The sequence below is a fragment of the Numida meleagris genome, chromosome 19, assembly GCF_002078875.1.
Source record: "Numida meleagris isolate 19003 breed g44 Domestic line chromosome 19, NumMel1.0, whole genome shotgun sequence".
Lineage (NCBI taxonomy): Eukaryota > Metazoa > Chordata > Aves > Galliformes > Numididae > Numida > Numida meleagris.
In genome coordinates, this window is record NC_034427.1 from 10,435,921 (window position 1) to 10,448,139 (window position 12,219).

At 64.1% G+C, this 12,219-nt stretch overlaps 1 protein-coding gene across 1 annotated transcript; it reads left to right on the top strand.

Annotated features, from left to right (window-relative positions):
* MMP9 (matrix metallopeptidase 9) lies at positions 7,562 to 11,782 on the top strand. Its single transcript, XM_021417002.1, has 13 exons — positions 7,562 to 7,755; positions 7,951 to 8,189; positions 8,505 to 8,653; positions 8,872 to 9,000; positions 9,089 to 9,262; positions 9,335 to 9,508; positions 9,623 to 9,796; positions 9,888 to 10,043; positions 10,194 to 10,422; positions 10,550 to 10,689; positions 10,782 to 10,932; positions 11,016 to 11,119; positions 11,271 to 11,782. The coding sequence occupies exons 1-13, from the start codon at positions 7,618 to 7,620 to the stop codon at positions 11,378 to 11,380; spliced, it is 2,067 nt and encodes a 688-aa protein (XP_021272677.1). The 5' UTR covers positions 7,562 to 7,617; the 3' UTR covers positions 11,381 to 11,782.

The following is a 12,219-nucleotide window of genomic DNA, read 5'->3' on the forward strand; positions in this document are numbered from 1 at the left end:
GGGACTACTTTCTCCGCGGAGGGATCGCGACGACGTGGAGTGCTGAAACGGTGACGTCACGAAGCGGCGCCCGGGCCCTGAGCGTCGGCGTCGCGCCGGGTGGCGCCCGTCACGTGACGCGGGGCGGAAGTGGTAGCGCCGGGCCCTCCCGCCTTCCCGCCGCTGCCGGGCTGCAGCGCCGCCCCGTCCGTCCGCCGCTCCCGTGGCACTGCCGTGCTCGCGCTGTCGAGCGTGCTCGCGGCTCTCCCCGCCCCCTGGGCTGTTCTTCCCCGAGCGGCTCCCTCCGTTGTGGTTGAGCTCCGCTGGTTCCAGCCGTGTCCCGGGACTGGGGCTGCGCTGCCCGAGGGCTGCCCATGCCGTGCCGTGCCGTGCCATAGCTCCGGTCCTGCCTGGCCTGGCCGGCCCCTGCTCCATACTGACACGCCGGCAGCTCTGGCGGAGCCTTGCTTTGGGCAGCTCCTCGCCTTTAGCTGCTCTCTCATATTGCAGTACTCTGCTGAGAACGTCTCTCTCTGGTGCTCGTTTCCGTGAGAAAAGCGGCCTTCTGTTGTCCGTTGCTCCTCCCTGCTCTGGGCCGTGTTTGGGCTGCTCCACGCTCTGGCCCCACAGCAGGGACGCGCTCACTGAGCCCCCAAAGCCAGGGCCGCTAGCACCGAGCCTCCCCACACGCCCAGCCCAGGTGTGAGCAGGCGATCGCATCCGCTCGTCGGCCGTGGCAGCTGAGAGGAGGTGATGCTGTCTGCCAGCCGCAGGAGGACAGACAGTGCCTCATCTGGCACGGTGTCTGCAAGGAGTCAGCCTGCCAGAAACCCCATGGCCGGGGTTGGATGCGCGGCGTGCGCCAGGTCGGCGTGCTGCGTCATCTGCGGTGCTCCCGGCCCCGGGTGAGGGGCAGCGGGGTCTGTCCCATCTGGAGCCGTCGCTCTCCGTGGGGCAGTGTAGGTCCCACGCGGTGCCCCTGCTCTGCGTGCCGAGGCAGTGACGGAGCTGTCGCTGTGCTGTTGGCACGGTGTGTCCGCGTGCCTTCCAGCTCCTTTTCAAGCTAATTAAATACATCCTTGAAAGGTTTATGCCCTCATCCATCACTGCGTGACGACATCGCTGAAATCCATCCCCGGGCTGGGCAGGCTGGGAGATAAAAATGTGCAGCACAAATGCTGCTGCTGCAGCCGCGCTGCCCGCTCCCGAGCCCAGTGCCAAGCTGCTGCGTGCACGGTGCTGGGGTCACTGCCGCGCCAGGAGCTGGCAGACACCGAAGTGTTTTTTCTATTGCTCTTTACAGCAGCCCTGCTGCGTAGTTCTGCAGTTACTGTGAAGGAAATGGCTGCCAGCACGAGGAGTCGGGAGGATGTGGGGTGCTCCGGCAGCCGATGCCTCTCTCCGTGGTTCCTCGCCCGACCCGGGGCAGGAGCGCTGTGCACCTGCGGGACGCAGACCGGGCTCTGTCCGACGGGCTCGGGCTGCAGCAACCACGGCGGAGGAAGCGGGGCGGGTTGGTGTCGGACCAGCAGGGGTCTCTTTGCCTTCACATAGACACATTTTGTGACTAATGGGGGATCGCCCTGATAAGTGACAGCTCCGGGGCAGGAAGATTGTGGGGAAGCACTCCGAGATCTGGGAGCCTCGGGGTAGCGTGGGCTCTCCCGACAGTGGGTGGGTGTGCTGATGGTGGCTTCGAGCTTCTCTGTTACACTGAAGGGTGACCCACGTCTCCTGTCTTGGAGAGCTGAACTGAGATGCATGGTGTGGCTAGCTTTAAAAATACTGTTTTTGCCCCTGGGAAGGGTGAACAGGGAGTTCCTAAGCCATAGCACAACTCCTGTGCTCTGCTCTGGCAGCATGTCTCCTTTCTGGTAACTCACCACTCTGCTGTGGTGTCTCCTGTGCCTGAATTCAGTGGAAGGCCAAAGAAAACACCCTGCAACAAAGAAGCTTTGGGAATCCAAAAACATAGGCGGCTCGCAGCGTGTGCCCAAGTGCTGGGCTGGGGAGCGCCGGGCTAAAGGCCCTCTGGGAACTGGCTGAGACAACAGCACAGACACTTGTGCCTGCAGAGAGAACCATGCAGCATCAGCATGAGATGGGCTGACCCTGCACGGGCGGTTGGTTTCCCAGCTCTTCCCACCCTGGGCAGGCGTTAGAAGGAGCTCCACCAGCTGAGCTGTGGGCACGGGACCGGGAATGCCGCGCTGTGACCCGGGGCTGCGCTGTGCCCTGTCCCCAAGCAGTGGCTCGCTGGCTGTGCTGGCCTGTGGCTCTGCTGCGCTACCACAATAGCTTCTCCGTGACCTAATCTCTTGGGTCAGCATCCCAGAATAGGTGGTGGCTTGTGCTGAGTGCTGTGCCCAGGGCAGCGCCTTCCCAGCCGCCTGCAACCCGAGCTTCCGCGCGGCCGCAGTCAGTGATTTTGTAGTCGCTTCTGTTTGTTCCTCCTGTGTTCCTTTTTTTCTTTCTAAAGAAAACATTGCTAGCAATGTTTGTGTAGCTGTAGGGCATTAATCCACATCAACCAGCGTCGTATTTATATCCCACCTGGGGAGGGCGGTTGCATCAGCACATTTTGTAAAACGTTGAGCAAAACAGCCCTTGCTGCAGGAAATGGGTTTTTCTTCACACTGAATTGCTTCACCGCTCGGCTCCTTCCCAGCAGCAGCGGAACGCACCTGGGGCTGCCAAGGGACAGCTGTGTGCGGGGGCACGGGCCAGGCCGGCTCCTAGGCACTGCAGCGCTGTGCTCCTAGGTGAGCAGCAGCCTTCCCCTGCACTGACTCCGTGTTTCCCATGGCCAACAGGGCTGTGGCTGAGCGAGCCTTGTTCCAAGGCCGGGAGAAGCCAACAAAAGCCCTGGGATGAGGCTGCCCGGTCCTCCAGGGTTTGCTCGGTGAGGCTGGGCCCTCCCGGTGTCCTGCACCCCATGCACGTGTCTGTGGTGCTGCCACTCAGCTTTGTCTGCATCAGTGCTGCAGCCACTGCTCGGTGCTTGGCACATTGTCACCCCGGCCGGGGCACTCTGGGGGCTGCAAAGTGCAGACAGCAGTGGGCTGTGCCCCTCCGCCCCTCCTCGCACTGCTGCTGCCGGTTGTTTTCTTTCCCTTCTGGAGTGCTCCTGTGGCTTCCTTCCCAGAACCTGAGACCTCGGAGCCACGGTCCAAGGCCGCCGGATCCCACCCTCCCCTCTGCTGCTGATTCATCACTGCTGGTCAGTTAAAAAAGGGTAATCAGCAAATTACTGAAATATAAGTAAGATAAACAAGGTGGGCAGGAGGCGTGCGTGCTGCAGGGCCCCGGCGGTGCCTCGCTGCCCCAACTCCGCGCTCAGCGCCGTGCGGCCTTGCAGGATCCGAGGTCTCAGAGCAGCTCCCCCGCACAGACCAGGCCGCTCGCTGCTCCCGGGGCCGCCTGCATTTGTCCATATGCCGGCGCTGACAGCGGAGCTGGTCTGAGTTAATTTGGCAGCAGCCGTTAGAACAGTTGTCAAATGTTTTGCTGAAACCCAAGCGTGTTGCATCTACCACTTTTCCTTCTGTTTCTCGTAGTTTACCATTAAATACCACCAGTTCTGCCCATATTTCACCTTCCATAAACCCCCGCTCCTTATTCCTGGAGCTGTATCATTGCCACCAGCCAGCGGGTTTCTCGTGCCGCATTGTTCCTTTAACACATGGGACACAGCAGGCAGGTGCGTGTCATTGTCACCATTGCTGCTCTTCCCTTTTTAGAAAGCAGCTGCTGTGCCCATCAGCGCCAGGGAACAAAGTGCTGCCACCCACGCTGTGCTGATGGATGTCCAGCACGCAGAGCCCCACAGTGGCACCCGTGTCCCCAGGAGCTCTGAGCAGCGTTGTGCCGGGCTCATCCCACATAGTGCTCACATCTCCTCAGGGTCATGATCCCGGGGGTGGCCATGAGGCTGCTGGCTGCTGCAGAGACCCCTTCCCGGTGCTGCTGTGTGCTGCAGGGGAGCTGGCAGTGAGCGCAGCACTGTGCCTGCTTGCAGGCTGGGGACTGCACCTGCCCGGCCACCCGGGGCTGGTGGGACAGCTTGGGGAATCCATCCTGTGCAACCGGGAGTGGGCTGGGCGCTGACAGCGCTGACAGGCGGTGCTGGTTTCGGTGCCTCCAGGGGGGTGGTGAGCTGCCAGCTGACACGGGCTGTGTCATCCCGACAGCACAGCACCTGCGGGCAGAGAGCTGAGAGCTGGCACGGCTCCTGCTCCTGCTCCTGCCCAGGTAACGGCAAAGAATGCACCAGAGGCCGGTGGTGGGGTGGAGAGTTCCCAGGGTGATATGAGGGCAGGGGATGAAGCGCTATGCGGGGTCCTGGGCAGGGGCCACACAGTACCAGGCCGGTGTGCGGGGTCACAGAAGTGTCATGGGGGAGACAGTGCCGCCCCAGCACAATCTGCAAAGGAGGGTCCTGGGCCCAGCTGGAGGATGTGCTGTAGCCCACGCAAGACTGGCGTCAGGCGGCAGATATGGGAATGTGTGCAGGAATGTTGTTTCTGTCTGGAGCCGCTGGATGAGGAGTAAATGGGGCTTCCAAGAGCTGACACAGAGCTGCTCCTGTGCCCTCAGTCCCGCTCTGCGCCAAGCACTCCATGCCCGGCACACCACAGCTGCACCATAGCCATGGTGCTCCCACACACTGTGTCACCGGCACAAGGCGCTGACTCCCCCATGCTGCTTCCTCTTGCCGTCACGGTGCTCTGCTGCGCTGCTTCCCCACTCTCTGCACGTCAGGAAGGAGTCTGGTGCCGGCCTCGTGCGTGGGCCTGGTCCTCTCTCCGCCACCCTCTGTCCCCATATCTAGCTCCTTGGGGTTCCCAATGTACTGCAGTGGTCTCACAGCTGGGTGTCCTCTCTCTCACCCTGGTGCACCCCACGGAAGCGGCTGTGAGTGCATTGTCCTGTGTCCAAGCCCCTGGGATGGAGTGGGGCAGGGTCCAGGCACTGCCTTGGGGTCCCTGGCTCCATCCAGCCCCTAGCTACAGACCTGCAGCCTCACGGAGCAGCTGTGTCCCACCAGCCTGTGCCCCATTCCCAGCAGCCCTGGCCTGGACCCCAGGACACCTTCCCATGGAGGGGGGCTTCATGCGGCACCTGTCAGCATGGGGAGCACAGCTCTGAGTAAGGACATGGGAAGAGGCTGCGGCTGCCTCTTCCTTCCCCTTTTGATGGAAGTGGTGGTGACAGACAGCCTCGTGGCTCGGTGGCCGGCGAGAACAGGGCATGTCTGCTAGGGATTTTCCATGCTGTTCATCCTGACTGGGGCTCTGGGTGTGGAGGGTGCTGCCAGCATTGCATGGGCTGTGACGTCTCCCAGCTGCTCCTGGGGTCACTTGGCATCCCCACAGCCCTCTCTTCCTGGGCCATGCTCTCTGCCACCCCCTCCTCACCCACTGGCAGCCCCAGCTCCAGCCCACTCCAGCATCCCTCTGCCCACATGGACTCTATGTTGCCCACCCCGGCTCCCTGAGCTGCCCCACTCAGGCTGAGACTGCCTGCAGGGCTGTGGAGTTCCCCCACCCCACTCTCAGGCTCCCGGTGCACCCAGACATGGGGGTTTCCCTGCCCCTTCTCCTCGCAGAGCCCCAGAGAGTCACCAGAAAATCCCTAGGAGGAAGCTGGGTAGCGGGGCTGTGAGTCAGTGGGAGAGGCCAGAGTGGGGACGAGGGCTGCAGCTGTCTTCCCTGTGGGTGCACGGCTGCTCAACATGAGGATGCTCGGGGCTATCACCATGTGTGTCTGTGGGGCACCCCGGAGCCAGCTGGGTCAGGCTGCAGCTCTCAGCCCCTCCTGTTCTGTGCCTTGTGCTGTGCCACGGTTCAGCCCTCGGAGTGGCCACGGTGCCCGGGCAGTGCCATGCAGGTGGTGCTGTGGCCGTGTGCCTGGGCTGTGGGAGCTGTGGAAACTGGGGATGGGATGGGAATAACGTGGGAAAGGCCCAAGGATCTCCTGTGGTATTGGGAGGCCGGGCCAGGACCCAGCCCCTCTGGGTGCGCCCCATGGCAGCATCCTCTTGTGCCACATCTTCAGCTCTGCTTTGAGCCCAGCTGTGCCCTGTGCCAGGGAGGGGCTGCAGTGGGGGCACCGTGGGCTGCGCACGTGTGTCATGCCGGGCTCCAGCATGGGGCAGCCCTGTGTGGCAACTTCCTCGCCGTGTCACCGGGTGTTGTTCTTGCAGGGCTGCGGATGCGGTGAGGCAACCTGGTGATTTCTCAGCGCTGTTCCGCAGGAGGGGGACATGGTTCCCCCCACGCCCAAAGCCCTGCCTGAGGGCTCCCACATCCTGGGTACCACATCCCAATGGCCTGGCTGCACGGGACTGGTTGTGAGCGTGGCTATGGAATGCCTGGGCTGGGCAGGAGGTGCTGGGGGCTGCATCCTTGTGTGGGTGATGCTCCTCGGGGCCGCTCTGCTCCTTCCATCCCAGCCCACAGGTCTCCAGCACCTCGAGCCAGGCCAGGAGTGGTTTGTGCAGCTCAGCCAAGCCTGGAGCAGGGCAGAGGGGGAGCCTGGGGGTGCTGGGGAGCAGGGAGCGCAGGATGGGTCTGTCCTCCAGCTGCAAGCCCACAGGGCAGCCCGGGGCTCTGAGAGCAGTGGGGGGAGCCCGCCTTTGCCCCGGGCAGCATCACGGGGCTGTTCTGAGCCTCCCGGCTCCCCAGCTGACGCTGCGCCTTTCTCTCCTCTCTGCCATCTGTTTTCCAATCCCTCCTGTCCCTGTTTGCTTTCCCCTTCCCCACTCCTGTTCCCACAAGCGTCGGCACTTTGGGAGAAGCAGGAAAACACCATCCGGCGGCGAGGTTTGTGCTGCCTTGGGAGCCTGACTCAGCGGTGCCCTGCAAGCAGTGCCTGGGAGGATGGGGCAGATCTGTGTCCCATGGGCACCACTGCAGTGTCCCTGTGCCGGGCAAGTGCATCCCCACCCTGTGGGGCTCTGCAGGGTGCCTGTGGGGCAAGGAACCACAGGGAGCTGCTGTGCCAGGAACGCTCTGCCCACTGGGGAGAAACGGCCGTGGTGGGGGTGTGGGAGTGGAGGCTGCATCCCGGTGAGGGGCTGCGGTCTGGCCAAGTCTCAGCCCAGCCCACGTACGCTCCTCCTCACGGTGGGCATCAGGCTAGCGGGTGGGCAGGCTGCAGGTGCCAGGGCTCTGGGCAGGGCTCCTCTGCCAGCCCAGGTCCCCACAGGTCTGTCCCTGGCAGCATCTGCCCTTGGCCACGTAAGCTCAGTGCCGTGATGTGTGGTGATGTGGCTGTAGGGCACCCCATACCCAGCTGCCCCCAGTCCTGGCACGCTCCTGGTGCTCACCAGGGACATGGGACACAGGGCACTGCCCATCACAGCTGCACCGAGCCATGCCAGTGTGGCCGCCCCACCACCATTCTTGTGCCATGCTCATGTCCTGCGTGGCCACCAGAACCGGCGTGTTTAGTAAACAAGGTGATGAAACAGTTAAAGCAGCAAACAGAGGAGCCTGAGTGTGCGTTTCGTCACCGTGGGAAGGGAGTGTGAGTCTTCGGGACTGAGGGGCTGAGGGTGACTCACTGCCCTCCCCACAGCATAAATAAGAGTGGAGCAGCAGCACCGGGCACAGCTTCACCTTCCTTTGCTGCACCATGGGGCTTCTCCTGGCCCAGCTCACCCTGGCACTGCTGGCCCTCTGCCGCGCCGCCCCGCTGCACAGCAAGCCGCAGGCGGTCATCACCTTCCCGGGGGAGCTGCTCAGCGCCCAATCGGATGTGGAGCTGGCAGAGGTGAGGGCAGTGTGGCCCCAGCGTGGCCCCTTCCCAGTGCCCGACCCCAGAGATATCAGGAGGCTGCGGGCTGGGCTGGGGGCTGCCATCCACCTGGAGGTGCAAGGGCTGGGACCCAGCAGGGGTGCAGTGTTGGGAGCTGCCCCCGAGCCCCTCTTGCCTCACTGAGCCCCTCCGGCTGCCTTTCCTCCCCAGAGCTACCTGCTGCGCTTCGGCTACATCCAGGAGGCAGAGGTGAAGAGGAGCAGCAAGCACGTGTCCCTGGCCAAAGCATTGCGCAGGATGCAGAAGCAGCTGGGGCTGGAGGAGACGGGGGAGCTGGATGCCAGCACCCTGGAGGCTATGCGAGCCCCCCGCTGTGGGGTGCCTGATGTGGGGGGCTTCCTCACTTTCGAGGGGGAGCTCAAATGGGACCACATGGACCTCACGTACCGGTGAGTCTCTGCCCTGGGAGATGGGAACCACACGCCCACAGGGTGATGGACACCTGGGGATGGAGATAGGCAGGAGAGCTCGCACCCTGTGCCGCCAGCCAACTGGGGTCAGCACGGCACAGCACGGCCAGCAGCATCTGCTCCCCAGTGCCCAGGACTGTACCCAAGCCATCCCCAGGGCCCTGGTCAGCTGCCCTCCTGGGCTGCATGGCACTGCTGTCCCCTGTGGGGCTGGGACACGTCCCCACCATGTGATCGGAGCCAGGTCTCTCCTACCCCACTACCACAGTGCTGAGCTGTAGCCTTCCCCTGCAGGGTGATGAACTACTCCCCCGACCTGGACCGTGCCGTGATAGATGATGCCTTCCAGCGGGCGTTCAAAGTGTGGAGTGATGTCACTCCCCTCACCTTCACCCAGATTTACAGCGGCGAGGCGGACATCATGATCATGTTTGGCAGCCAAGGTGACGTCCCGGGGCTGTGTGGGGGGTGGGAGCTGGCACAGCCTCCAGGAAGGGGCTGGAGATAAGGCCTGTGCATTACCACGTCCTTCCGTGGTGCCTGTGGGGCTCCCCCTAGCCAGGGCTCTGCCTCCAGGCACCCGCAGGTAAAGGCAGCGCACAGTGCTTGGGCTCCATGTGCCTGAGGGGTGAGGTGGCTCTGATGGCCCTTGTCCCCGCAGAGCATGGTGACGGGTACCCCTTCGATGGCAAGGACGGGCTCCTGGCCCACGCCTTTCCCCCGGGCAGCGGGATTCAGGGCGATGCCCACTTCGACGATGATGAGTTCTGGACTCTGGGAACTGGCTTAGGTAAGAGCAGGGCACGGTGGGTTCACGGGGGCTCACGGCACCTGTCTCACCCTGTCCCTGTCCCACTGAGCACCTCCTCTCCCTGCAGAGGTGAAGACCCGCTATGGGAATGCCAATGGGGCCAGCTGCCACTTCCCCTTCATCTTTGAGGGCCGCTCCTATTCTCGATGCATCACGGAGGGCCGCACAGACGGGATGCTGTGGTGTGCCACCACCGCCAGCTACGACGCTGACAAGACCTATGGCTTCTGCCCCAGCGAGCGTGAGTAGCGTCAGCCAGAGGCTGCACAGCCCCGTGGGACTGGGGCCGGTCTCACCCCTTCTTCCCCCTCAGTGCTCTACACCAACGGCGGCAACAGCGATGGGTCCCCCTGCGTCTTCCCCTTCATCTTTGAGGGCACCTCCTACGACACCTGCACCACGGATGGGCGCTCTGATGGCTACCGCTGGTGTGCCACCACGGCCAACTTTGACCAGGACAAGAAATATGGCTTCTGCCCCAACCGAGGTGCGAGCGGGGTGGGTGGTAGGGCCCTGTGGGGTGCGGGGCTGGCGGGGTCCCAGCCATGGTGCAGGGTGGGTGCCAAGGCGCAGGGGCAGCCTCACTGATTCTGTGCTGCAGACACGGCGGTGATCGGTGGCAACTCCCAAGGGGACCCGTGTGTCTTCCCCTTCACCTTCCTGGGGCAGTCCTACAGTGCGTGCACCAGCCAGGGCCGGCAGGACGGGAAGCTCTGGTGTGCCACCACCAGCAACTATGACACCGACAAGAAGTGGGGCTTCTGCCCAGACAGAGGTACTGGCCCGTGCTCTGGGGGCCTTGTGGGGCTGCAGTCCCCAGCAGCGTGTCCATCTGTCCGGGTACTGAGGCTGCTGCTTCCTCCCAGGTTACAGCATCTTCCTGGTGGCTGCCCACGAGTTTGGGCACTCACTGGGGCTGGACCACTCCAGCGTGCGCGAGGCGCTGATGTACCCCATGTACAGCTACGTCCAGGACTTCCAGCTGCATGAAGATGATGTCCAGGGCATCCAGTACCTCTATGGTGAGCGGTCCCTCTGTAGCTGGCACACCGTGGGCATGGATCTGCGGTGCAGTGCCATGGGGCACCTGGCTGGCAGCGCCCTGGGTATGTTCCCGGGATGGGTCCTGCAAGGTGCTCTCTGCATCCTCACGCCCCCTCCTGCCCACTCAGGTCGTGGCTCTGGCCCTGAGCCCACCCCCCCAGCACCCTTGCCCACGGAGGAGCCCCAGCCCATGCCCACTGAGGCCGGCAGTGCCTCCACCACAGAGGAGGAGGAGGAGGAGACGCCAGAGCCCACAGCTGAGCCCAGCCCCGTGGACCCCAGCCGGGATGTCTGTGTAGAGAAGAAATTCGATGCCATCACCGAGATCAATGGGGAGCTGCACTTCTTCAAGAACGGGTGAGCAGCAGCTACTGGCTCACCCACAGCAAGAGCCAGGGTGATGGGGGGCATTTCTCCAGGGCTGCCACGGGGGCACAGGGCTTTGCCTTGTCAAGGTTGTCAGGGCAGTGGTTTTCCCTTCCAGGAAATACTGGACCCACTCGTCCTTCTGGAAATCGGGCACTCAGGGAGCCTTCTCTATTGCTGACACCTGGCCCGGCCTCCCGGCTGTCATCGACGCGGCATTCCAGGACGTGCTCACCAAGAGGATCTTCTTCTTCGCCGGTGAGCACTGCCCTGCCCTGGTGTCACAGCACCACGTGTGCGGTGCTGCCCGGGGCACCCAGGGCCGGCTGACACCCTCATGCTCCGTGCAGGGCGGCAGTTCTGGGTGTTCTCCGGCAAGAGAGCGGTGGGCCCCCGTGGGATTGAGAAGCTGGGCATCGGGAAGGAGGCCGGCCGCATCGCGGGGGCCCTGCAGCGGGGACGCGGCAAAGTGCTGCTCTTCAGCGGGGAGCACTACTGGAGGTGAGACGCTCAGGCCAGCGGCCCCGACCCTGTGCTGCAGCAGGTCGCTCACCGCAGCCCTGGGCGCTTTGCTCTCCCTGCAGGCTGGACGTGAAGGTCCAGGCGGTGGATAAGGGCTACCCCCGCGCCACTGATGATGTCTTTACTGGTGTCCCTCTTGATGCGCGTAATGTCTTCCTGTACCAAGGTGAGCAGGGACTCACGTGGCCGTGCTGTCACCTCCGTGCTGCCCGCAGCCCCCCCCAGGCTGAGCTCCCCCATTCCTCGCCTGGGGTAGGGCAGCAGCTGCATCATCTCACACTTTCCCACTAACTCACCTCTCTGCCTCCTTCCCCCAGACAAGTACCACTTCTGCCGGGACAGCTTCTACTGGAGGATGACCCCACGCTACCAGGTGGACCGCGTGGGCTACATCAAATACGACCTCCTGCAGTGCCCCCAGCACTAGGGGCAGAGCAGCTGCTCTGGTGCCACGCTCCTGCCTGCTGCTCCAGCCGGTCCCCCTGCAGCCCAGCAGTGCTGTGGGGCAGCCGTGGGGCAGCTGCGGGGTTGCCCCCGCCGTGCCAGGGCTTGCAGTCTCCCTGGCAGGATGGGGCAAGTGTTCCTGCCCCCCCCCGCCAGGGGCTGCCCGTCTGGGGAGTGGGACTTGCTGCACGCGCCAGCTACGCTGCCCAGAGATGTTTGCCTGGTGCAAACTGCACACAGATTTGTAATGACTTCGTCTTCTCCTGAGCCAGTAACACTGGGTCGGTCTTGGCGGGCAGGGACGTGGGGCTCTGTGCCGCCCCCGCCTACCGCCGGCTCTGCCAGCCGCCACCTGCACCTTTGTAATAAAGACCGTCCTTTGGAAGCGGCCTCCGAGTGCTCCGTCAGCGCGGGGACCGGGCCTGGGGGGGGGGTGCGGGGAGAAGGGGAACCGCGAGCGCGGCTGCAGCCATGCCCCAGAGAAGGAGGCTCCTCCATCCCCACCCGCCCGTGCCCGGCTCCCGCCCCGCTCCCCGCGTCCCCAGCGCGGCCCGGCCCCGCCCGCCCCTTCGAGCCCGGCGGTACGGGGGTTGCCCGGGACCGTGGCAGGGCGGGGCGGCCGCAGCACCAGGGTTATAATTAGAGGCCATGGTTCCGCCGAAGCGGTGGGCAAAAAAATCTGGCAGAGTGCGGCCCCCGTCCCGTCCCGTCCCGTCCCGTCCCGTCCCGACCCGTCTGCTGCCCGGCACCGAGGCCCGGTCCCAGCACCCCCGTGCGGCGGCAGCTGCAGGTCAGAGCGGGGCCGGGCGGGGCGGGGCAGCC

What these genes read in the sequence shown, in the direction of transcription:
- MMP9 (XM_021417002.1), top strand. Translation starts at nt 7,618, where the DNA reads ATGGGGCTTCTCCTGGCCCAGCTCACCCTGGCACTGCTGGCCCTCTGC. An exon ending in CGGATGTGGAGCTGGCAGAG is followed by an intron (nt 7,756 to 7,950) that starts GTGAGGGCAGTG and finishes TTTCCTCCCCAG; the next exon opens with AGCTACCTGCTGCGCTTCGG. An exon ending in GAGGATCTTCTTCTTCGCCG is followed by an intron (nt 10,690 to 10,781) that starts GTGAGCACTGCC and finishes TGCTCCGTGCAG; the next exon opens with GGCGGCAGTTCTGGGTGTTC.